General features: G+C 49.5%; 1 protein-coding gene across 5 annotated transcripts in view; it reads right to left on the reverse strand.

Moving 5' to 3' along the window:
- Positions 1–25,437, reverse strand: part of Usp36 (ubiquitin specific peptidase 36) — a 34,681-nt gene extending 9,244 nt beyond the window's left edge. For 2 of the 5 annotated variants that reach the window (XM_090351300.1, XM_090351296.1), the window contains exons 1-12: positions 23,652–24,157; positions 21,706–21,967; positions 20,904–21,125; positions 16,298–16,408; positions 15,460–15,562; positions 8,536–8,603; positions 8,017–8,087; positions 7,347–7,429; positions 5,740–5,851; positions 3,494–3,634; positions 2,226–2,326; positions 1,439–1,577 (exon numbers count right to left, since the gene is read on the reverse strand). In XM_090351300.1, the coding sequence (XP_090207426.1) occupies positions 1,439–1,577; positions 2,226–2,326; positions 3,494–3,634; positions 5,740–5,851; positions 7,347–7,429; positions 8,017–8,087; positions 8,536–8,603; positions 15,460–15,562; positions 16,298–16,408; positions 20,904–21,125; positions 21,706–21,958 (1,404 nt within the window). In that variant the 5' untranslated portion in view covers positions 21,959–21,967; positions 23,652–24,157. Of the gene's footprint in view, positions 1–1,438; positions 1,578–2,225; positions 2,327–3,493; positions 3,635–5,739; positions 5,852–7,346; positions 7,430–8,016; positions 8,088–8,535; positions 8,604–15,459; positions 15,563–16,297; positions 16,409–20,903; positions 21,126–21,705; positions 21,968–23,651; positions 24,160–25,362 lie in introns of those variants that run through there. The other 3 variants (XM_090351297.1, XM_090351298.1, XM_090351299.1) reach the window with 3 other exon arrangements.
- Positions 25,438–25,788: the final 351 nt, after the last annotated feature.

Raw genomic sequence — 25,788 nt, forward strand, 5'->3', positions numbered from 1 at the left:
ACCCCAGCAGCAGCAAGGGAAGGGGGGCACTAGAGAACAAAGGCCAGCAAGTGCAGGGACGTCAGGCAGGTACCCTTCTTTCTTGAAGACTGTTGTAGGTTAGTCTTGCGTGGTGTATTGTCATTTCCTTTTTCTTCACTGGTGCCTCACACATGCTAAGTATCTGCTGTACAGTGATCTACACTGTACACACTCCAACTATTCTCATCATGTTCTGCTTATTACTAAGTTTTTTAATACCAGTCCTCAGGCTTGGCACTCAGGGCCTGGACACTGTCCCTTAGCTTTTGTGCTCAAGGCTCACATTCTACCACTTGAATCTCAGCTCTACTTCTGGCCTTTTGGTGATTAACTGGAGATAATTGTCTCACAGACTTTCGTGTTCAGGTTGGCTGAGAACCATGATCTTCAGATCTCAGAATCCTGAGTGGCTAGGATTATAAGCATGAGGCACATTTACATAGACTGAAGCAGGAAGACCCTAACCCATTTGTAGTGTATTTGGAAAGCTATTTTTGTAATGACAGCTCCCGTGGTATGTAAAATGGCCTTCAAGGGGACCTACGGGAGCTGGGCATCCTTGCCACTTGGCCCCAGGCGCTCCTGGGACAAGCAAGGCCTCTGCGGCTACCCAGGTTAGGCTACAGAACCTCTAGCTTTGCAATTAGATCCTGTGTGGTAATTGCTACATCCATTCCAGTGTTTCTAATTTTAGCCTCTGTTGTTTTCAGTGTTAGAAGTGGGAGACAGATTTACCCTTACATAATAAATGGCTACCACCTCTGCAGACTGGCCAGACCCTGATGTCTACATGGGGATCCACTCCACAGGGAAGGAAGAGATCGTTCACAGTCATCAAAAAGATCAGCTGACTAAACAGCCAGGCTAGTAAAATTGGGTTAACTATTTGGTAGGAAATTTCAAACCCATAAAGGCAACTTTGAAGTATTCCTCATGTCCCTTATGCTTTACCATATAAGCACGTGCACGTGCACACACACACACACACACACACACACACACACACACACGTAAATTGCAAATGTCACGTCCTCTGACAGCCAGGGATGCTCATGACTGTCTCCAAAGAACATGGATATTGGCACATAGCATCACAAGCAAGCCACCACACTCAGGACACTGGCACTGGTGCCAGCTGCTCATGCTTTCACTGCTGGATTGGGGCAGGGGTGCCCTCACATGCCTGTCCAGCACTCCTGGACAACAGCTGGATCACTGAGCTGATACACCTGCACACTCCAGACCTCTTCATCCTCTATGACAGCTAACACAAACTCAAAAAATGTCATGCCACAGCATAAGGCCAACCCCAGACTCTTCCTATGGCTGAGGTTTCCACAGGAAGAGCCTCAGGGCTCTGTGATGCCTGGCAAGAAACTCCAGACTGGCCCTGTCTCCCCATCAGCAACCCCCATACCTTCACAGTTAGCGGTGAGGAAGCCACTCCATTGCCAGTGCTCTTCTTGGTGTGATCCGGAATGACACTTGGGCGGCTGGGAAGAGCAATGCCTGCCCTGGAGATGGCACCCTCGGGACTTTTCTTAGAGCCTGGAATTCTATCAGAGCAAAGAAAGAAGTCTGGCTAAGCCCAAGGTGCTGAGAGGAAGATAAGGAACCTTGAGTTTGGGCTATACCTCCATTTCTAGGAAAGCCAGGCAGAAGCAGCCATAGAACCTCAAATGTCCCCATAAACTTCTCTGAACACTTGCTGGGTGATTCTACCCAGGCTGGGAAGGAAGCCTCGGCCAACTGCATAAGAGCAGGAAGCCTAGAGCAGTCAGATGGTTTCCAGATCAGACCCTTGGGCTTCAGTGAATTGAATCCATCACCCATACAAGGAGGGCTGTAAGAAGCAGAAAAGAGCTCCTATCAATGTGTCCTCCAACCTCTAGGTCAGTGTCTGGCAGGAAAGGTGCCTGGAGAAGGAGGCGCTGGAGCCCACCAATGCAGCCTCAGAACACTGCTTCCCACTTGGTCACAGCCTCAAGGGGGGCAGATGGCTCCTGTCCTGTGCTGCCCTCTCTGGGGCTCTGGTTCTTACCCAACAGCCAGGCAGGCTTGGCTAGAGAGCACTTCCCAGTGGACGTGCTCCTCACACACAACTGGGAGACGGCCTGTGCCCGTGTGCTCCTCCAGTCAGGAGAGGCTCAGGGAGACAGCTCCAGAGAGCAGGAGCTCGTCTGGAGGGGGCAGAGGGTCCTCACCGCAGGTAGAAGAGCACGTAGGCCTGCTGGTTCAGAACCACCTTGACGTTGCTGGAATGGACCAAGGAGTCGTTCATCTGGTACCACTGTCCGTTGCTTGCCTGAGCAGCACGGGGGAGGTTGCAGGAAATGACAATCAACAGACAGCCCACATGCCTCACCGTTTCCTTCCTTGCTTCTTTTCCTTTTTTTTTTTTGAGACAAGGGCTCACTCTGAACCCATGCTGGCCTCAAACTCTCGATCCTTCTGTATCAGCCTCCTGAGTGTTACAGCTCCAAACTGTGTGTTACCACATCTCACTAGTCCATGCTTTTCTTCCATTTTTTTTTTTTGGGGGGGGGTGATACTGGGGTTTGAACTCAGGGCTTTTGCAAGTCCTCTAACATTCAACTCATGTTTCCAAGGCATGGTTTTTTTTTTTTTTTGTTTTAAATAATATCTTGCTTTTTAGTCCAGGCTGGCTTAGACCTCTGTTTTCCTATTTGCTCTTTCTTAGTAGCTAGGGTGATGGGCACATGCCATGGAGCCCAGTTCTTTACATTCAAGGTGGAGTCTCGAATTTTTTGCCCTGGCTAGTGTTGAACCATGACCCTCCTGAACTCTACCTCCTGAATACCTAGTAGACACCAGCTCAGTCTTCACTTTGAAAAGAAAATGTGCTATAAGTTTTGCTACATATATCCAAGTGCTAATTCGTTCTTTCTGCCAGTATTCCACATTGTTCAGTTTCTTCTAAAGGCTAGGCAGGCCAAGGTACCACCAACATGCAGCCTCCACTAAGATTTCTCCAGGTCAAGGAAGGCAGCCACTTCTTTAGGATTTCCAGTTCTACGGATTCTGGTGGAATTGCCTTTTTTTTTCCTTTTCTTTTTGCCAGTCTTGGGGCTTGAACTCAGGGTCTAAGCACTGTCCTTGGGCTTTCTCAAGGCTAGAGCTCTACCTTGGGCCACAGGAAGAGAGGGTTACTTCTGGCTTTTTCTATGTATGTGGTATTAAGGAATAGAACCAGGTCTTTGTGCATGCTAGGCAAGCACTCTACCACTAGGCCATACTCCCAAGCCAGAATTGCCTTTTTTTTTTTTTTTTTTTTTAAGAATTGCTTATAAAGGTGTCTTTTCTTCTACTCATGGAAGCCATGAGGCATGAAGGCACATGCTAAGTATCACCATTTCCCAGAATAAATGGGCAACGACCAGGTCTGGCTTTATGACACTGCCAGCTTGCTCCGCATGCCTGGAGCACCCATGCCAAGCTGGCAGCAACTCACCTTCACGTAGCAGTAGTAGTGCCCAGCGTGGCAGCTGTAGCCCGAGTGAACCAGGACGGCATACAGCCCATACATAACAGGGTCCCCACTATTCTGGGACATATATGGCCGGATGTTCAGGAACTCAGGGTAACCCACATCCTGTTGGAAAAGAGAGGCAGTTAGCTGTTTAGGAGAGGTCTGCTCTTACCTCTACATCCACCTAAGAGGTCCACTTCAACTGGGCTTTAACAACAGGGAACTGGACATGTGGCAAGGCTGCAACAGGAGGCCCAGGTCACAGACAGAAGCACAGCAGGTGAACAAGTCTTCCCAATTAGGCTATGGGAGCTACAGGCCACCGAGAGCTGCACTGTCAGCCCACAGAATGACCTGTAGTCCATTTCTAAATTAATTCTATCAACTACCAGATGACGGAATTTCCTTTTCCTCTACTCTACAGAAACACTGCTGGTAAGAGGCTGGGGAGAGTGTAGGGGAAAGGGAAAGTGAAGGATTTTGGAAACAAAGGTGCTAAGCCAATTCAGCCAATTGTCACAGCAACTTTCTTCCCCCGCTGGATGATGGTGTTTGGGTTGAAGTCAGGGCCTTCTACTTGATTGGTCATGCCACATGCCCATCCTTTTCAGACAGGACATCATGTTTTTGCTCACATAAAGACACAAGGTCCTTCCTAAACACGTGTAATCTAGAGCAAGACATAGAGCTCAGGTATCGGCCCTGGCGACACCCTGCACTCTAATCAAGACAGAGGCCCAGCTCACAAAGTCCCTCTGTGCCCAGCACTGCCTCATCTCAAACACGTCCTGCTCTGAGCTGTTGGCCTAGATTCTTTCTGCCATTATAAAGCATGCAATCTATCTGGATTTCTGTTGTTTATGCATCAGTATCTGTGAAACTTACCTTTATTATCTAATCTGGTTTGGAGGTTGGGAGTGGGAAGGGAAAGACAAAGTCTCACTATGTAGCCCAGGTTGGCCTTGAACTCATCATCCTCTTGCCTCAGCATCCTGAGTGCTTATAATCCTGAGGGATTATAAGCATACACCACTATAGCTGGCTACTGTTTTCTTCCTGACAAAAATCTCAAAAGCCAGTATACATAAGGACTCAGGAGCCTCAACCCAATCATGCTAGGAGGCCCCCTAAAAATCCTCTAAACCAATGTTGAAACCTAATCACAACCACAGATCAAGTGAGCTCCAGCACCCACTCAGAGTAGCACACTAGGCCGGGAGTTTGGCCTAGTGGTTAAAGTGCTTGCCTAGCATGCATGAAGACCCGGGTTCGATTCCTCGGTACCACATACATAGAAAAAAGCTGGAAGTGGTGCTGAGGCTCAAGTGGTAGAGCTCTAGCCTTGAGAAAGTCCAAGGACAGTGCTCAGGCCCTGAGCTCAAGCCCAGGACTGGCAAAAAAAAAAAAAAAAAAAACAAAACAGAGTAGCACGCTATAACAATGGAGGAAAAAAATCGTGTGCAAGCAACTACTCAGATGATTATATTTAAGATGAATAAAATATGACTTCATAAAGGCCCTGAGGTTTGCAATATACTGCTGGTACCAAGGCTCAGATAGGTGCCCTGCCCCAAACCATTTAATCAGGTACTAACTAAAAACAAACAAACATACATACACACATTCCTGGTAAAATCCTACCATGCAAAAAAAAAAAAAATAATAATTAGATTTTCATTCCACATTCCACAAAAGACACTTGTTTTAGACTTGGGACACGGAAGACCAGAGATGAAAAGTACAGTGTACATCATACTTACCTCCCCCGACATCCCCTCATCCTCCCACCCCCATGTTTTGCCAGTACTGGGGCTTGAACTCAGGGCCTGGGCACTGTCCCTGAGCTTCTTTGTGATCAAGGCTAGCACTCTACCACTTGAGCCACAAGCACCACTTCTGGCCTTTTCTGTGTATGTGGTACTGAGGAATTGAACCCAGAGCTTCATGCTTGGTAGGCAAGCACTCTACTACTAAGCTACATTCCCAGCACCACACTTAAGAATGCTTGAACTTCCATTTGGGGAACATTCCAAGGACAGGCAGAGGTTGGGGGGATCAGGACAGTGGATCTCTTCTTGCTAGGTTGTACTCAAGAGCCACAAAGATTCCTGGGTGCCGTGCTGCAGATGGGAACTCCCTGGCTCTGGGGTTGGAGCTAGGAACCTGGCCACCTGGCCAGCTGTGAGGCAGCAGAGCCACTAAGCAGGCTGGATCCTTCGAGCACTCACCTTGGTGATCTTTCCCCCACTGAAGTTGGCAAAACGCTTGAGGGAAAGGGTGAGCACATTGGATGTCCTATGGATGCTAAAGCGCTTGCTGGCCGGAACCTTCTTCTTGCACCTATGAAGAAATGAGTGAAAAGGTTCAGGCTGATTTGATAACAGAACCTGGGAACGAGGCTGGAACCCAACCCATGGAACCACCAGCTGTGGCAGGGTAGGAAGGCAAGCAAGCACCAGCGGGACCTCCAGCAAGAACACTCAGCCTTCCAGGAGACCAGATGAGAAACACAAAAATATGTCTTAGGAGTAGCACAGGAAAGCAGAAATTGAAGTAGGTGAGCCCAGCAATCAACTGAGCAGCAGGAAATAGATGCAAGCCAAGCCAGAGAAGAGGGAAGAAAGGGAGGAAAAAGTGAGTAGCTCCCAGAACCAAGGGAAGTGAATTAGAGATTAAGAAAACTGACAAGTATCTTCAAACAGAACAAGAAACGTGAAAAGGACAAGAAAATACTCCTCAGCAGTGCCAGCCTGGTGAGCTAAGTACCAGTACAGAGGAGGGGGCGGCTCTGCCTGCTACAGTGGAAAGCTAAACAAAGAAGCTGAGATCAGCTCTGCAGGGCAGCAGGGTGGCTCTGCACTGCGGCCCTGAGGGAACAAATCCTGAGTCCTTCAGCTCTGCGTTTTAATTATGCATCTTGGACAGCAGACACCACCAACCCCCAGGACCCTTCACTGCAGCTATGTGCACTGGGGCTCACGGCTGCCACCATGTGTACTGCTAGAGGGCTGCATGCAAGACAGACAGGGGTACGTAAGACATGTTTTGGGTTTGTTTTTTTTTTCCCTTTTCCTTTTTCTGAGCCAGTGTCATAGGGCTTGAACTCAAGTCTCACCTTCTTACTTGGCTTTTTTGTTAACAGGTAATGCTTTACCACTTAAGCCACACCCCTATTCTGGCTTTTTGCTTGTTAACTAGAGATTTTTCTGCCTGGGCTAGATCTGAGGATCTCAGCCTCTTGAGTAGCAAGGATTACACGCATGAGCCACTAGTACAGGGCCTGAGTAGGAAGGATTATAGTCAGGAACCATTGGAACCTGGCTTTCCTTCCCCACTACTGAGCGATTCCTGTACCTTGTGGGACAGATGCTCTACTACCTAAGCCAAATCCCCCAGCCCTTACTGTTTGTTTTTCTGTTAGTTATGGGGCTTGAACTCAAGGTCTTGGCATTATCCCTGGGCTTTTTTGCTCAAGGCAAGTGTTCTACTACTCTGAGCCACAGTGTTCCTTCTGATTTTCTGGGGGTTAACTGGAGATAAGAGTCTCTCACACTTTCCTGCCTGGGTTGGCTTTGAACCATGATCCTCAGATCTTAGCCTCCTGAGTAGCTAGGATGACAGGTGTGAGCCACTGAGTCCAGCTGTGCTGGTTTTTAAGCTGGCCTCCACAGTACCTGAGATGACAGTGGGCTGCTGATTGAGAAGGGGTCTTGTCTGGTTGTTTCTACCTCAATCTCAGCATCCTAAGTAGCTAGGAATACAGACGTGAGCCACCAGCACCAGTCACACAGCATTATGGGTACTCCTTATTTTATCATTAACAAAGTGAACTTACTTAGCACACATATAGGCGTTCTCTCCACTCAGGACATCTGGTTTCACAAAAAGTTCCAGAGCACGCACTATATTTGCAGCTTGCTGAGAAGGACAAAAATTGGACAGGATGAACCACAGAAGAAAAAGGCTGACTAGATGAATGCCAAATTTAAGGTCCTTTTCAGGCTGAGGCAGCAAGATCACAAACCTTGACTTGCATAAAAACTGGCTTACTAACTGTCACCTCCCCAGTCGCTGAATAGGTACTGCCAAGGATCAGGGAGCCAGACTGTGCCCCAATGACACTGAGTGGTACAACAGCCTCGTGAGGCCTGTCATGTGAGACCAGAGCTAGATTTGCTCAGAAGCTTGGGGGTTCCAGTGAAGTCAAGGATGAGCTCTCAAAATGCAAGCCTGGGAAAGAGGCTACCATGCTGTGAAGGACACAGACTTGTGGGATGGCACTCCAGTACATTAGTTGTTTTTCCAGTTCTGCCTGGCAGTGCTGGGACTATTTTGCTTCATGACACAAAATTCCAAGTTTGACCTAGGAAGATGTAAAATGAGGTTTCTATTGCAACAGTCTAAAAAGAGTAGAATCAATGCCCTTTCTGTCTGCTCCCATTTTAATAGACGTCCCTGGCCTCTCTCCAGATGTTCACAAAGGCAACCCCCCGCCCCATGTGTACCCGGATCTCCAGCGCTATGTCCAAGTAGGGGTCATAAGTGTCGGAGACACTCTTGCACACGGAGCATTTCACTGCAACAGAAGGAAGAGAAAGTGGGTGGCTGGGATTCATGAGAGGACACCCAAGTCCCATACCCACAACTGGGGTCTAGAACTCAACCCTGCTCCTAACAAATAAGATTGTCTCTCTAGGCTGACTCAGGGTGGAAAAGCTACCAGGAAGGGAAGGTACCAGCCCTACCCACAGGACTTGCCTGCCACTGGCTGCCAGGCAGACATACAGGGGCAACAAAAGAGGGACTGGGAGAGTTGGTGAGGAAACACCCCTCCCCCCCATGCCGCCACCACTACCACCATATAACTGCACTTCAAGGTTCCTCACAGGGGCCTAGCTACATAATGGGGCGAGACTGGCAGACAGAACACCAAGGCCTGATCTCCAGGTCTTGCCCAGGAGCATTTAGGGTCTTTAGGAAGGTCCCAGCCTCCAGGGCAGGATGAACAAAATGTTCCCACTCACCTCGGGACCGGAGATAGCCTCCAAAGATCTGATGCACCAGAGTGGTAGCCTGAGTTTGCCGATCCAACCTGAAAGCAGGGCACAACCTTTAAGAGAATAGCATGAGACACAGCAGGATTTATACCCAACTCCCAGGTCCCAGTCAACAGCCAGCAGTGGCACCGTCTCCCAAGTCCCATCCTCCTATTTGAACCTCATGGGCAGGCCCAATAGAGCTCAGAGCCTCTCAGAGTCCCCTACTTCTAAGCCTCCTGCCTACAGCTCATTGTTCAAACCTAAACAACAGTCCTACCTAGGAGGCAGCTTCACCATGAGCTCCAGAAGACAGGCATAGAACAGTGCTTGCTTCTTCACCCACGGAATGCTCTCAGCTTCCATAGAAGGGCCTAGGTCAGGGTGGAGTTCATGGGGCCCTCAGCCTGTAGGCTCAGATCTGCCCCTCAGAGAGCAGCCAAGCGGGAGATCTGGAGTGGGACAGGGCCTGGCAGCCAACTTCAGAGCTGAATTCCAACCATTTCATCCACCTCACTCTGCTTACTACCTATCTGAGGCAACCAGGAGGGCTGGCCCTGTGCTGTGCCCCTGGGCCTGAATACGCATGCCCCACACGTGGCCCTGACGCTCTAGACAACCCTCGCTCTCTATGTGCTCCATGCACTCCTCAAAACCATATTCCCCCACACGATAAGGGTGCAGCCCATTCCACCAGCTGCTTGTTTTTCTTTTCTTTTCCAGCCCAGGCTGGCTTTGGACCTTGGTCCTCAGATCTCAGCCTCCTGAGTAGCTAAGATTTCAGGTGTGAGCCACGGTGCCTGGCTCTGCCGGCTGCTTTCTGACCCCTCACAAGTGCCACAGGTGTTGTGCAGCACTGCTCCCAGGCTGCTCATGCTGCCATACCCTCTGGGCAATGCCAGGCCTCACAACTGAAACTCCACCCCCAAAGACACACATCAGACCTGCAATCAACACAACGCTTTCCAGGAAAATGAGGAGACACGGAGGACCAAGTGGTTACTTTTGCTAAGTTAGGAAATGAATACCCAAAGGTCACCATGCACAGTCACCATAGTTCATCAAGAGAAGGGACATCTAACTACCTAAAGTAGCCAGACTGCCATGTCAGTAAGAAGCACAAGCGAGAAGCAGAGCAACCGCCCTGGCTAGTACTCAACCCTCTGCTTCACTCTTACAGGAAGCTAGGTGCCAGCAGTACCACCCCAGATGCCCACTGGCCTGTGGGAAGGGGACCGCCAGCTGGATCAGGCCCAGGGATACTGTGTCAGTGACTGGCACACACAGGCCCCTTCCCAAGGCATAGGCTGAGTGTGTAAGAGGAAATAAGGGCAGGTCTGCAAGTATTTAGGTAGGAACCAGGTAGAAAAGGGCAAATGGAGAATATTTTGGGTCCTAAAAAAGCCAAACAATCAGAGCTGTTGCCCTTTCTGTCACCCAGAAAAAAAAAATGAAAAACAATTATTTGAGAAAGTTCACTCCACAGTGCTGAGGGTAGCCCTAGACTAAGGACCCTGAAAATTACCAGAGTCACCTGTCAGAGAAAGGCAGCCCAAACCCACAAAAAGTTGACAGAGAAACAAAGCATATCACTGATATAAACTACCCTAGGCAACAAGCCAGGACAGAGAAAAACACTGGCACAAAATCCAAACTGGGTTAGATATGGTCCAACATCTGCACACGTGAAAATCACACTCACAAAAACAGAAAAAAAGCAAACCAGTTTGGGACCAGGAGGGATGGGCCCATGCCTTCATCTCAGTGACCTGGGACACAGGTTGGGAGAGATGAGGACAGTTTGAGAGTAGCCCCAGCAAAAAAGGTTAGCAAGTTCTCCATCTTAACCAATACGTCATACCTATAAATCCCAGCTGTACTGGAGGTACAGCTTACATAAGAACCAGGTACAAGCATAGTCCCAGGCAAGGTCTAGAGACCATATCGAAAAAATGGGGCCATCTGGGGGCTGCTCAAGTGGTATAAAACTTTCTGTTAAGCCTTGACCTTAACCCCCCGTAAAATAAATAATAGAAAAATATAGCTGAGTGTGGTGGCTCAACACCTGTAATCCTAGCTACTCAGGTGGTTGAGATCTAAGGATCATGGTTCAAAGGCAGCCTGGGCACTAAAAAGTCCGTGAGACTCTTATCTCTAATCACCAGAATGCCGGAAGTGGCACTGTGGCTCAAGGGGAAGGCTGGTAGCCTTGAGCTGAAGAGCTCAGGAACAGCGCCCAGGCCGAGTTCAAGTCCCAAGACCCACCAAAAAATAAATAAATAAATAAAAAGGTCTATGTATATATGAACTTTGGAAAGTAACTAAAGATCCCTGTTAGAGATCGAGACTGCAAGCTGGGCAATGGTGGCTCAAACCTGTAATCCTAGCTACTCAGGAGACTGAGCTCTGAGGCTCTTGGTTCGAAGCTGGCCCAGGCAGAAAAGTCACTGTAAGACTCTTATTGCCAGTGAACCTGAAGTGGTGCTGGGCTCAAGTAGAATGCTAGCCTTCAATACAAAGATGCTCAGGGACAGCACAGAGAGAGATGGAGACTGCATAGAGCTGCCCAAGACAGAATAGATCCCAGCCAAAAGTCAATACTGGGCACTTAAGGTAGGAAACCATTAGGAAGTAAAAAATTTAGTAATAATAGCTCTCTTAGAGAAAGCAGCTCAGAGGAAAAAGCTATGACTGGAACTCCCAAAAAAGTAAAATGCATAAACTAGAAGAAAGTTGATATCAGTGTCTCCTAGCCACTCAGGATGCTGAGATCTGAGGATCGACATTTACTATCAGCCTGGCAGACAAGTCTGAGAGATTCTTATCACCAATTAACTAGTCCAATGAAGACTCAAGACATGGCTCAAGTGGTAGAGACGTAGCTGTGAGCAAAAAACAAATCCCAGTGAGAGCAACAGACCAAGTTCAAGTCCCAGTAGTGACACACACACAAAAAAACAAAGAAAACAAAACAGAAGCCCAACCTGAAGGGCAACTGGCACCATCAGGGTGTCTCACAGGGGCAGTGTAGCACCTATCCAAGGATGGAAATCCAACCCGCTGCTGCAGCTTTGAACCACCCGTATTCACAATGGCACAATCACAGTGGCACAATTCAGAAGCCACAGCGGGTGGCATGAAATGACTCTTGTTGAAAGTGGGCCCTCAGGCTGAAAAAGTTGTCCCTGGCTCTGTCTCCAAATAGTAGGCCCCAGGCTCAACCTCTAAATGCCACTGGTCAGGTGACAAGGTGGTATGGGGAAAATCAGTCAATCAGCTCTTAAGATACAGCCTACTGGGGATGGAAGTGTGGTCTAGTGGTAGAGTGCTTGCCTAGCATGCATGAAGCCCTGGGTTCTATTCCTCAGTCTCACATATATAGAAACGGCTGGAAATGGCACTGTAGCTCAAGTGGCAGAGTGCTAGCCTTGAGTAAAAGTGTCCAAGAACAGTGCCCAGGACCAGAGTTCAAGCCCCAGGACTGGCAAAAAAAAAAAAAAAAAAAGAGAGAGATACTAGTGAACTGTAAGTCTTCAGGGAGGAGGGAGAGTGATGAGGGATAGACTGATAGAAGCATAACATAAACAAGTGTGGAAATGTCATAATGAAATCCCTTCAATAACTAATGTACACTAGTAAAATTGAATTTAAAAAAAATTCAAAAATTCTCAATGCCTTGCAGCAAAACCAGCAAGTAATTAAGGAAGTCAAGAGTAAAACCAGCTTCAGCTTTGGGATCCCAAAGATTCTGCAATGCTTGCCCTTGAACCTAGCAGAAAACAAGCTGCTGAACAGAAATGCTAGGACCTCACCCCATGAACCTGTGAGGAGAGCACAGGGCACCTGGTAGGTCCTGAGGCTAAGGAGGGTGGGGACAATGGCAGGAGGAAAGAGAAACCAGAAACAATCCACACAAAATGGGAGGCAATGAAACTAGGAATGTGGCTTATTGGTAGAGTGCTTGCCCTGCATGCATGAGGCCCTGGGTTCTACTCCTCAGTATTACATAAGCAGAAAAAGCTAGAAGTGGTGTTGTGGCTCAACTGGTAGAGTTCTAACCTTGAGCACAAAGAGGCTCATGGGCCCAGGCCCTGAGTTCAAGCCCCACAATCAGCAAGAAAAAAAAAAACAAATGAGAGCACAAAATAACCAGAAAAGGCTAAGGTAGAAGGATGGCTCAAGTGATAGGAAGGAGGAAGCTGATCAATCATGGAGCCCAGAGTTCAAATCCCAATACTAGGAAAAACAGAAAAAGGAAAAGAAAAAAGATGGGGAGGGGCACTCCTCACAGAACAGAGTGACAAGTAGGCCTCAAGCCCCAAAGCACTGCAGTGACCAAGACTTCACCATCCTAAAGGCAAAGCCAAATACAGTGACAAGGACCACAGACCCAGCCATCACTGGGGGACAAAGCTCGCCAAGAAGGCGGCACTGCCAACCAACTTCAACAGCACAGACCATACACACGCCGACGGGCAGATCATGGGGAAATAAGGAGGCCACTCCACAGAAATAGCCACGCACCAAGCACAATGCGGGGGCCTTGGAAATGGTTACCAGCAACTCCACCTGTGACACTGACACCCTCACTGCTTCTCCCTACCTCATCCTGGAGATGGCAGTGGTGGGCAAGGAGGAATGCAGTCATCTCTCAAGCCAGCATCCTTCCCCTTCGACCCATTCTGTTCTCCCCAGGGCTGGACCACACCCCTGGGGTCTTCTCTCCCTGTAAGCTACCTCTGGCCAGGTGGCTTGAGGCTGAGTTCATCACTATCACAGATCCCTGGTCCCACTGCAGGGGTTGGGCATCAAACCTCCCACCTATTCTCCCACTCAGCCCAGCCTGGCTTTAGCCACAGAGTCCTTAGAGGGGCCAGGGTGACCCTCATCCACCAGGGTCTTGTGTGCTCCCCACACAAGACTGTCAACACTGCCCAGTGTCTTTTGTCTTTTCCAGCAGTCAAGCTGGGCATAGTGGTACATGCCTGCATCCCAGCATTTGGGTAGCTGAGGCAAGAGGATTAAGGCCAACCTGAACTACATACCAGGAACCTGTCTTAAAACAGCAAATTATGTGTGGTAACACACATTATTCTAAAGCAGACTATTATGGGGAACCAGAAGGATTTCAATACCTCTTGTCAGATAGAGGCCAAACCAAAAGAGCTGTCCCCCTCGTTAATCCCATTTGTAGTAGCAGGGATAGCTGGCTCCACAGCAGTGGGGGCAGCTGCATTAATTAAAGAAAGCGCAGATTTCAGTTCCCTTGCATCACAAGTGGCCATCGATCTGTGCCAAATGCAGGAATTTACATTGTTTAACAGATTCCCTCAATTCACTGGCTAAAGTAGTGTTACAAAATAGAACAGGGCTAGATCTTTTGCTTTTAGAAGGTGGCACTGGGAGAAGAATGTTGTTCGGGGGCAAACCATACCGGAGTTATCAAAAACAGCCTGGCAATACTTAAAAGGAGACTGGATGACTGTGAAAAAAGGCATAAAGAATCACAGAGCTGGTATGAATCATAGTTTAATTGGTCCCCATGGTTAACAACCTTAATTTCAGCTGTAGCAGGCCCTCTGGTTTTTATCCTCTTAATGTTAATAATTGGTTCTTGTGCTACAAATGTATTAATGTCATTTGTGTAAAAAAGAATTAGGGCCGGGACCGGGAGTTTGCCCTAGTGGTAGAGTGCTTGCCTAGCATGCACAAAGACCCTGGTTCCATTCCTCAGTACCACATACATAGAAAAAAAAAAGCCGGAAGTGGTGCTGAGGCTCAAGTGGTAGAGCTCTAGCCTTGAGAAAGTCCAAGGACAGTGCTCAAGCCCTGAGCTCAAGCCCAGGACTGGAAAAAAAAAAAAGAATTGGGGCGGTAAAACTGATGGTGATGTGAACCCCATAAAAGTGAGTTGATGATTTGACTCAGGAACAAGTCTAAGGGAGGGACTGAAATAGGAAACGGGGCACAAAAAATTAAGTTGAGGCCGGGAGTTTGGCCTAGTGGTTAAAGTGCTTGCCTAGCATGCATGAGGACCCGGGTTCAATTCCTCAGTACCACATACATAGAAAAAAGCCGGAAGTGGTGCTGAGGCTCAAGTGGTAGAGCTCTAGCCTTGAGAAAGTCCAAGGACAGTGCTCAGGCCCTGAGCTCAAGCCCAGGACTGGCAAAAAAAAAAAAAAAAAAAATTAAGTTGAGTAAGGGTCTGTCTACTCTAGGAATAACCTCAGTGTAAACTTTAATTCATCTTGTGGACTTCTGGATTTCACCTTGTCTCACTAGGTAACAGAAGCCCTTAGGTAATGCTTAAGCTATGAAAAATACCTTTAGTAATCTAACCCCACCTTTTGCCTGCCAAACTCTTGCGCCAATTTAAACCAAAGTGATAGGCTGGTTTAAACAGCCATTATGTGTCTTTGGCCATCTGCCACCTGCTGTCCCAGAGCTCTTCAGCTCAAGGCTACTGCCCGCCCTACCCCTGAGCCACAGTGCCATTTCCTGTCTTCTAGTGATTAATTGGAGATAAGAATCTCAAGTTCTTTAGTGCCCCAGGCTGGCTTTGAACTGCAATCCTCACATCTCAGCCTCCTGAGTAGTTAGGATTACAGGTGTGAGCCACCAGCACCCAGCTGACAATAGTGGTTTTTGAAGAACAAGAAATCCAAGGTAAGTAGCTTACCTTCCCAAAGACATTTGGTAAAACCCTTCCCCTACCTGACTGCCAAGTAAGAGTCTAATCACCTCTGCCTCCTACCCTGGATCCTATTGAGCTGCCTTAGCTAGGAGACACCTTTCTGGGGGCTGCTACTGTTCTGGAAATCCTCCAAGGAGGCACAGGGATGGCTCAGTGCCACCTGCCTCCACCAGCAGTCCTGCAGTCCTAAGGAAGGGGTGGGGAAGCAAGACACATACTTGGCGTAGCCATTCAGGCAGGCCTTTTGCATGGCGTCGATGGTGTACCGCAGAAACTCGTGTGCATCCTCTTGGTTCCCAAAGCGAAAATGTCGGGCAATCTCTGAGGAAGGAGAGAGGGTTAGGAAAAGTGGGGCCGTCTTTTCAAGTGACCACCATGTGCTTATAGTCACTGACAGGAGAACATAGGGAAATATGTCAGCTGAGAAAACTAAGGGTGACATAATTATCTACAACTCCATTTGTAATTATCTACTGCCCCATTTGTCATGGCCTAAGAGCTTAGTTGCCAGGTATGTGACCCACATCTGGAATCAACTCAGGAAGCAGGGTCAAGAGACAAGAAGACCCTTAGAGCCCAGGAACTTGAGGTCAGCCCAGGTAACATGGCGAGACCCTCATCTCAAAAACAAAACCAAACTGAATGCAAAACCCACTGGTTCATTTTCCCAGAGCCAGCCCCTAACCATATCCTAGTGCTATACCTTACACAGGTTTGAAAACCATAGGCGCCAACCTTGCTACTGGGTGACAGGGACACAGGATGTCCCCAGCTCTTCTGAAGCTCAGAGAACTTAGCATACTCTGCCTCGCTCTCATACCGTGAACACACAATGGCATCACACCACCTGGCTAAAACATACCTGTTCTCCAAAACAGCCCCCTCTACCCCAGTCCCTCACTCCACCAGACAACTTCCACTGGGTAGAACACTTGAGCCTGTGCTTTTGGCTGCACTGCTAGGCACACATAAGGACTGCCAAGGCTTCATTTGTGCCTTAGCTCTCCCTTCTCCCAGCTCAGCTGTACTGACCTAGGGCAACCAACCCATTCTTACTTTTCAGGTCTCGGATGAAGGAGACAGGCTTGATGGCATTGCCACTGTTGGCGAAGGCCTGGACGATGTGGTTCTGCATGACACACAGCATACAGAAGCTTCCTTGGTGACCTGAGGCATGGAAGAAGCAGCTATGTGAAGACAAAGGCTAAGGAGAATAGGCCACGTTCACCCCAACAGAAGAAAGAGAACAGAAACAAATGAGGGCCAGTCAGGCTGTGATAGGTCAGCTGGCCCCCAGAGACACCACCCACTCCACACAGCAGTGTGCGCAGGGGTGTTGTACTCACGGCCATCAAGTTTGGAGTTGTAATTGTCTTACACTGCAAGCCTGGACTCCTGTAGCAGGCTGCTGGAGATGCTGTGCATGCTACATCTGTGTTAGTTTCTTACAAAAGACTGAGCCTAGCTTTCAACACGGGGTCTAGAAAAAAAACCTCTCTATTCCACGGTTCTAGCGCATAATCAATGGGCTGCAGGATTTCAGTGCTTCCTGGCAGCCCTTAGTTTTCTCTCAAACACAGAATTTCTGCTTACTCAGCTATTCCCAGTAACTAAACTCTCTGCTAAGGTAACTAAACAGCAAACATTTTGGCTTGAATGTTCATGTCTGCCACCACTATGCACCTCTGTCACAGGCACAAGAGAAGCACAACGTGACAGACATGGATGTGTTCAGCCCAACTTGATCCGCAAACCCAGGTCACAGCTACTGAGGCCCGCGGCCTCTGCACTGTATTACTGCAGAAACTGGCTTGCATTTTAACTGTACTATGTGGTTCACTACTGGGTACTTTGGCAACTTGCATTCTTAAAAATCCAGGTCGGGCTGGACACCGGTGGCTCATACCTGTAATAATTACTCTGGAGGCTAAGATCTGAGGATCCTGGTGCAAAGGCAGCCTGGGAAGGAAAGTCCATGAGATCCCCATCTCTAAATACCAAAAGGTCAGAAATGGAGCTGGAGCTTGATGTGCTAGAGCAGTAGCCTTGATCACAAAAGCAATCAGGAACTGAGTTCAAACCCCAGGACTGGCACCGGGGGGGGGGGGGGGGGGGGGGGGGGAATCCAGGCTGTTTTGTCACGGTGCAGTTCCTAAGCCCTACAGCCAGAGGATTTCATAGAGAGCATACAGGTCTATTCTCACCTCTGCTGTTCTACGCAGGAGCTGCAGCCCACAGCAGAGACCGGACACAGTAAACTGCACAGGATACATGACCACATTTACATAAAGGGGAAGCTCTTACCCTTCATTATAGATTTTGTTCTACTTTTCTAACCATATCTGTCAATTGCCTTTAATTTTTAGATGACAACAAGGGTTGCAGGACTAAAACCTTATGATTTGACATTTAAAACAAGCATAAAAACTTCTAACGAATTTTTACCTAAACTAGATCTACTGAAGAGAGAGCTGTGTGTGCAAACTGTGTGTGTCTGCAAACTTCCACTGACCCTGCCTGACACAAGTGCTCCCAGATAGGGCAGAAACACCCGGACAGGGCTCCCTGACTCTGGACATTCAAGTCCTGGAGACCAGCAGCTTCTCATGTCATTTACAAAAAGGGGGGTTTAGAGCTGAGCTCCTCTGTTCATGCTACTCAAGTTCAGGAAACAATGTATTTAGCTCTGGCTCCTGTGGGGTACTGACAGCGCTGTCACCAGCCCAGTTCAGGTGCTTCAGGCTCTGCAAGCAACACAGGAGGAAGTGGTGCTCTACCCGTGCACTGGTTGCTCAGAGCCACAGGGGCGCTAGAAGAAATGAGAAGACCTGAGTGGGGCAGTATAGACCTATAATCCTAACTGCTTGGGAGACAGACAAGTTTGGGGATAGCCTGAGCAGGATCTTGTTAGCAAGACCCTGTCTCAAAAAAACAAAAGACAGGAGCAGCGTTTTAGAGCTTTCCTAGCATGCACAAGACCCTAGGTTCCATCCCAGTATCTTAAAAATAAGGAATTAATACTCTCTCCTAGATTTGATTCTTCCCCAGATGCTGGGCTACTGAGCTGCCTCACCCCTGGATCCAGGTCTGCACTGCTGAGGACTGCTGTCCTGGGACTGCACTGAAACCATGTCCTGTCCACAAAAGTCTCTAGGGCTGCTTACTGGCGCCTGCTGAGAAGACATTTTATACATACTGCCTAGGCAATGGCTGGGTGCTGGATTTCAAGAAGGTTACAACTTCAAGCTAGGGGCACACAAAGACTTGGAGTTCTTTCCCCTCTGAGCTAGTGTTTATCATCAAGTCTGTTACAGCTCACAGGTGCACGGCAGTAGACAAGTGTGTTTTTTCTGACTTTCTCTGGTGGCTGCAAAGCCAGAGCACGTCATGTCCTGATGGGCCTTGGTCAGCTTACATTTCTTCTGAGAAACTCTTGCTCATAATTTTATCTAGTTTTTCATCAGGCCCAGTTTTTTTTTTTTTTCAGTAGCAATGCTTGGCCTTTTTTCCCCAGGTCTTGTCTATCAGCCTGTATTTAGTCTTTTCAGTGCTTCTGATCAAAACTTTAATGCAGCTGGATTTACCAACTTTCTTCTTTTAAAGTCAATACTTGGAGTCTTAAGAAATTATTCATCCCAGTGGCACTGTGGTCAAAGTGGTAGAGTGCTAGCCTTGAACTGAAGAGCTCAGGGACAGCACCCAGGCCAGAGTTCCAAGCCCTATGACCAACCCTGCCCCCCCCCCCCCCGCAAAAAAAGTGTTCAATGTTAGGAAAGTATTTATAAACAAATTAAACTTATTTCTGAAGACAAGTTTTTCACTTTTAACATAAAATGAGGACTTAAGTCAGTGCCTTCCACATGTAAAATCAAGTTGTTGGGTTTTTTTTCCTTTTCTTTTTAGTTGGTTGTGGGGCTTGAACTCTGGGCTGGGCACTATCCCTAAGCTCTTCAGCTCAAGGCTAGCGTTCTACCATTTGCGCCACAGTGCCACTTCCGGTTTTCTGGTGGTTAATTATAGATAAGAGTCTCATGGACTTTCTTGCCCAGGCTGGCAGTGAACAGCAACCCTTAGATCTCAGCCTCCTCAGCTAGGATTACAGGCGTGAGCCACCAACACCTGGCGTTAAAAATCAAGTTGTTTTAGTTCTTTACTACAACAATCATTATTATCTATGTGAAAAACTGGGGAGCTGCATTGCACTTACACACACACACGCACACGCACACACACACAGGGCTCTGTGCTGATACCAGCACATCTGTCCTTGGGCTAGGATGATGGTGGAACACATATCTACTCAGTCCTCTTCCTTGGGAAGTGTTTTTGTTGGCTTAATCCTTTGATTCTCTTTTTCTTTTTTTTTTGGCCAGTCCCAGGGCTTGAACTCACATCTGAACACTGTCCTTGAGCTTTCTCAAGGCTAATGCTCTACCACTTGAGCCACAGCATCTATCTGGCTTGTTCTATGTACGTGGTACCAAGGAATTGAACCTGGGTCTTCATGCAAGTACTCTTACCACTAGGCCAAACTGCTGGCCCCAGTTCTTTGATTTTCAATAGGAAGTTTAGAGTCGGATGGACATGCTCCAATCTGCACATGAGTTTGGGGAGAAACAACTCTTGTCCTCCCTCTGTGAGCAGCAGGAGCTCCACACCCAGACCTTCACCTCCTTGCCCATGCAGGTAGTGACTTCACTCCTTCAGTTTGCTGCACACCTCCTGTGAAATCTAGGTCTAGATACTTGAGTGTGTTGCTTCTATAAAGGCAGCAAGTGCCTTTTACTAATTTCCCAACTTGTTTCCATATTTTTTTAGTTTCCTCTGCAGGAATATTATTCTCAAAGCACTATGGTTTTTGTTTTTTCTTTGTCAGCAGCGGGGCTTGAACTCAGGACCTGGACTTACCTGCCTGGCTGGCTACAAACCTTGAAACTTAGATCTCAGCCACAGGATGGTATGAGCCACCCCAGCTTCACTAGCATGGTAGTTTTATTCCCCATCCCTCTGCAATACCAAAATCTTGAGCTAAGTGGCAGGTGGCCACAGGCTTCAGGGCCCCAAAGCCTTGGCTTCCTACACTGTCATACCCAGATGCTGCTTTGACACTTGCTGTATTTTCAGCAGTTGCCCTTATTGGGTGAAGGAAACATGCTTCTATTACTACTCTGCTTCGGTTTTATTTGTGTCTGTCCTGGGCTTGAACTCAGGGCCTGGGAGCTATCCCTTAGCTTCTTTGATCAAGGTGATTAACTGGCGATGAGCCTCTTGGATTTGTCTTCCTAGGCTGGCTTTGAACTAGGATCCTCTTGAATAGCAAGGATAACAGGCATGAGCAACCAGCGCCACTTTTCTTCAGTTTCTGACTTCATATTTTGCAATTTCTCCATATTTTATAATATGTGTCCAATGGGAAGGATATACTATGGTGAAAGCTTTAGAAAACCCTGCCTTCTGTATGAGCGATTATTTTAGAAAAGTGTGATACGGTCCCATGCAACATCAATCTACCCCTGGGTTCTGCCATCCATTCCAACCAAACATGACCCAGGCAGAATGGCAGTGATTATCTGGTAGGAGATAGTCTGGTTCAGTTGTTCCGACTCATGGCATCTCCCTGCCCCCTCCTGCACCCAGCCCCCCAGATGCAGGCCCCACTCACAGCTCCGAGCATGCTCTTTGGAGAGCAGGTAGTTGGCTAGAGGCGGTGTGTAGGTCAAGCACTGGATGGTGGAGTTGAGGAAGCAGGTGTTGCCCAGGTTGTGCAGCCCTGCACCAACGCGGAAGATGCGCTCCCAGCGGAGGGACAGCTGCTCCGTGGGAAAGAGCACTTTCTGGGGAGCCGGAACCCCATCCCCTCCGCCTCCGGATGCACGCTCACTGCCTGAGGAAAAGGGAAGACCGCGGATGAGTAAGCCCCACACAGACACACCGTGCTGGGCATCTACTCAGAGCACAGCATGGGCAGACACTGGAGTGCCCAAAGCCTGGAGATCGCTAGGAAAGCCAAGACTTGTGTCTTGTCAGTCACTCCTGACTGCCTGGGTCTTGAATTCTAGCCCTCCCTCCCCACCTTCTGGATGAGGAAAAGAAGAGGTGGTCCTCAGCACTGCTCCACACAGCACCCACATACAGCCAGCCCACAGCCATTTCCAAGCCTCACTTGTGATCCTGTTAAACCTGGGGACTCAGGGTGGGGCCGGCTCCTCCAAGGGCCAGCACACAGAGGTCACTGCTGTGAACCCCACGCCATGAGATCTACAAGAACCCATGTGAAACGTCAGCCAGTACACAGACACCGTCGCTGCTACCCTGTGTTATGATACCTACAAGGTCAATAGACACAGTGGGAAACATCAAGACCCCGTCATTCTGCCATTGCTGACACTGACCCTGGTCCTCCCCCCACACCCCCACTCAACACACAGCAAAAGGCCCTCTTCAAGCACTCTCTCTGCCTATACCCTGTTTCCTGGCCTGCAGCTCCTCTCCACTCTTGCGCCGACTGGCTCCTTCCACCCTGGGGTTCAGCAGCACATATTTGCTCTTCAAGGACTCTAGCTGATAGGAAAAGCTCTTGCTGGCCGGCTCAAACTCAATCCTCTGTAAAAGGACTTTCTTGGCGGAGGCAGCCAGCAGCCTGCCCAGGTCCCCATCCTCGGCGCAGTCCTTGCGGCCAGGCTTCAGGGCCTCCTTCAGCTTATCGACGATCGGCATGGCGCATCCCTGTGGAGACAACAGGACAGCACTAAGTCCCAGAACAAGCTTGGCCACCGTGGATGGCAGCTGCCAGCACAGCGACTGGGGCCAGGTACAACTGTTACAGGGACATGCAGAGAGGGAGGCACTCAGCCCTGTATCGTTCACACTCCCTCTCAGAAAGACCAGACACCCCACCAACAGAAGAGTGCGGGCTGCCCACAATGTCTTGTCAATGAATAACGCACCAAGCAGACCCTGAACATGGCACCTGGTGCCACCTCCTCCAAAAGGGCAGCGTGCAGTCTCAACATCTGCTCACAGAGCATGGTTAAATCACACTCAGGTTACACAGCCATGACATGAAGAGCTGGACATGGTAATACAAGCCTACAATCCAAGCTGTGTGAGGCCTTTGCTAGAGAACTGCAGTTTGAGGCCAGTCCAGCAAAACGTGAGGAAGACCCACCCCCACCATTCCAACAAACAGTCCAGGCAGGGAATCATGCTCTATAGGTATGAGAACTGTCACAGGGAAGAAGACTGTGGTCCAAGGCCAGCACCTGGCAAAAACACAAGATCCTATCAGTCAAGTGTAGAGCTGCCTAGCAAGTTCAAATCTTAGTACTGCCAAAAAGAAAGGAAGTATCATCTCAATAATTTTTGGCAAAAAAAAATTAATAATTTTTGGATTGGTTACATGCTTAAATCATAATATTTCACATGTTAAATGAAATATACTATGAAAATTAATTTTACATTTGTTTTTTTGAATACTGTATTGTTTACTCTAATGTTAGATTTGTTTTCTAAGTTATATTGGCTTATTATATTTCTATGGAGAATGTTCATGCTGATTATCTCTTTTTAAATGTGAGAAGAAAAAGAGAAGAGAAACAGGCCTGGAGAAGACTGAGTATAAGGCGGGTCTTAACATTTTTCAAGAACACTCAAGTGGACATGTGGGGACCAGGCCTTGGAAGGTGGCAGACTTGGGAGTTTCTATCACCTTCAGCTACAGATCGGGGCATAAAGTGGACTGTAAAATAGGGACAAAGATGGCAGGAAGGTGGCCACAGGGACTGGTAAGATGGCTCTGTGGCATCCCTAACAGAGGAGAGCTGTACAGCAGGAAGGCGGGGGCATCACCACCACCTCTGCCAGCCCTGCCTGCATTCCTGGTCTGCCCACCTCTGCCTCTCAACCATCCTAATCAAAGCTTACATTATTTGAGTCACAATTAGAAAACAGGTCCCCAAACCGCCCATTCACATCAGATGTGACAGCTCAGAGAACTCAGAATGTAATTAATACCCAGCCTTCCCTGGAGAATCAGCTCATCACAACTCCACCCCAGGTGACACTGATCAAAATACACCACACTCATAACCTGACTTAAGGAACTGTAACCTCTTTGCATAATCACTTAGTAATTAAAACAAAACAAAACCAAAAAACTCAACCTCCACTCTAGTGGAAGGAGAAACTTGCTCAAATACATCATTACTGATCATCTAATTTCATACATGGATCAATTATATTCTCTAAGTACATCTATAAAGAATAGACATGCAAAGAATTTATCTTAAAACTCCAATACCATCTCTCCAGTGTGAGATCTATTATCCAGCCTCTTCTTAACATTTTAACTAAGACGTCTCACCAACAATAATCACTGCTGTCTCAGGTAGGAAGAGACTTGTACGCTTACCTGGGTGTACGATCCTGGGTGCTGCCTCCCTAGCCAGCAGGGAGGGAGTCAGGTTCTGGTGGGGCAGGTGCTGTCGGGTAGACCTTGGCCTAATCAGTCACCAACACTGCCAAGTGTAGCATCCAGAATGGGAGTCAGCACCTCTGGGGTAAGCAGGAAGACATTACCCAAGCCAACTCCTTACTTGTCTCGGACTCTTCCTGTGGATTTCTTGTGGGAAGGTGACCTTCCACTAAGAGACAGCCACCCATGAGGTTAGAGGAAGCCCAATACAGTGGCGAATGCCTGTGTAATTCCAGTACTCCCGAGACAGGATTACAAATCCAAGGCCCTCTCTAGACTCAAGTTACTACAAAGAAGGTCTCTGACATCTCACTTCATACACAAATAAAAACATGCACGCACACAGGCACCCATGGAGTCCAAGGGAATAAAAGGCAAAATACAGCCAGGTGCTGGTGGATCAGACCCGTAATCCCAGCTATTCAAGAGACTGAGATCTGAGGGTCTCAGTTTGAAGCCAGCCCAGGCAGAAAAGCCCCTGACATAATTACCTCCAAAAAAACTACTCAGAAAAAGCTGGAAGAGGCACTGTGGCTCAAGTGGTAGAGCACTAGCCTTGAGCCTAAAGAAGCTCAGGAACAGTGCCCAGGCCCTGAGTTCAAGCCCCAGGACTGACCCTCTCCCAAAAAAAGGGGAGGATGCAAGGAACATAGTCTTCTGAAAAGAAAAAGTCTCCACAATATCGTTTTTGGGTTCTTTTAGCTCAGTCCCACCTCACAGTGGACAGGTGAGAACTACACTAACACAGGTCCTCTGCTCCCGTTCAGGAATCACTTTGCTGGAAACCTGGGGAGATTTTTACTCAATTTCATTTGTTATATGCCACTTAAACTTCACCCTTTCAAATGTATTCAGAGATCTGCACCTGAAACCTTAAGCACTGACCTAAAACAGATCTCTGATGTGTGGGGACCAAGGAAAAAAAGCTCTGGCCCAGCCAGCTCCCTGAGGTGCCCGCTTATTAACACAAACATCTGGGCAGGCCCAGGAGGGATGCTGGCTGCGCGTCTGTCCACAGGCATCCCTTCGCTCTCAAAGGTACTCAGGCACAGCTGCCTTCAAACCCACGCCGTCTCCGCTCTCTAAATCCAGTCTTCCCAGGTAAACCCGCACGCACGGAGGACGGCCCAGCACGTGCTGGAGACCCGGAGTCCAGGCCGGGGGAGGCCGGGGCCCCCCGGGGCTCCGCTGACCCCCGGGGAGGGCATTCGTGGTGAAGCATGGGTGGTAGACCCCCGCCCCGCCCCGCGCCCACTGCCGGCGCTGCGGCCGCACGCGGCACCCGGGGGGCCTCGCCATCCAGGCCGCCGGCCGCGGCGGGCACGGTGAAGCCCCCGTCCCCTGCCTGGGCCTTCTCCGCTCGCGACCACGAGGAAGGTAACCTTCCCGGCCGCGGGCGCCACCGGGGTCCCGCGCCTCGACCCGCAGCCAGCCCCGCCGGGGAGGCCGGGACCCCGCGGGGCGGAGGGCCGGGGACCCGGGCCCCCGCGCGGACGACGCGACCCCAGGCCCCTTCTGGGGGACCCCCGCCCCGGTCCCGGGCCCTCCCGCCTCCGGGGCGGCGCGCCGCGCGCCCCCCGCGCGCCCCGGGCCCCGCGCCGGACAGTCCCCGCGGGGTGGCGGGCCGCCGCGCCCGGCCTCCGCTCACCTGGCCCCTGAGCCACCCGCCGCGGGACCGCGAGGGGTCAGCGTCCGCTCGGGTCCGGGCCCGCACGCTCACCATCCGGGTCTCCGGCGCTTCACACACGTGTCACGGCGACGCTTAAAGAAGCCGCGTGCGGCCAGCGCGTCGCCCGGCCCCGGCGCGGGCCGCACGGCTTTAAGAGGCAGTCCCGGCTGCCCTGGGCCCGCCCACCGCCGCTTGACGAGCAGCGCACGTCACCTCCCGGCTCCCCAGCCCCCACCGGCCTACGCGATGACGCAAGCACGCAGCGGCCAGGACGCCCCGCCTCCTGGGTCGCGTGCAATTCCCGCAGAGCACGTGAGGCGTCGTCACTTCCGGGGCGGTGGCGCCGAAGGGTGGAGCCTGGGGCTCTGGCCGGCGCGGGTCGGGGTCTGCGGGCTGTGCGCGGCG

This window comes from Megascapheus bottae, chromosome 17 (assembly GCF_031878675.1).
Source record: "Megascapheus bottae isolate mThoBot1 chromosome 17, mThoBot2.hap1, whole genome shotgun sequence".
Classification (NCBI taxonomy): domain Eukaryota; kingdom Metazoa; phylum Chordata; class Mammalia; order Rodentia; family Geomyidae; genus Megascapheus; species Megascapheus bottae.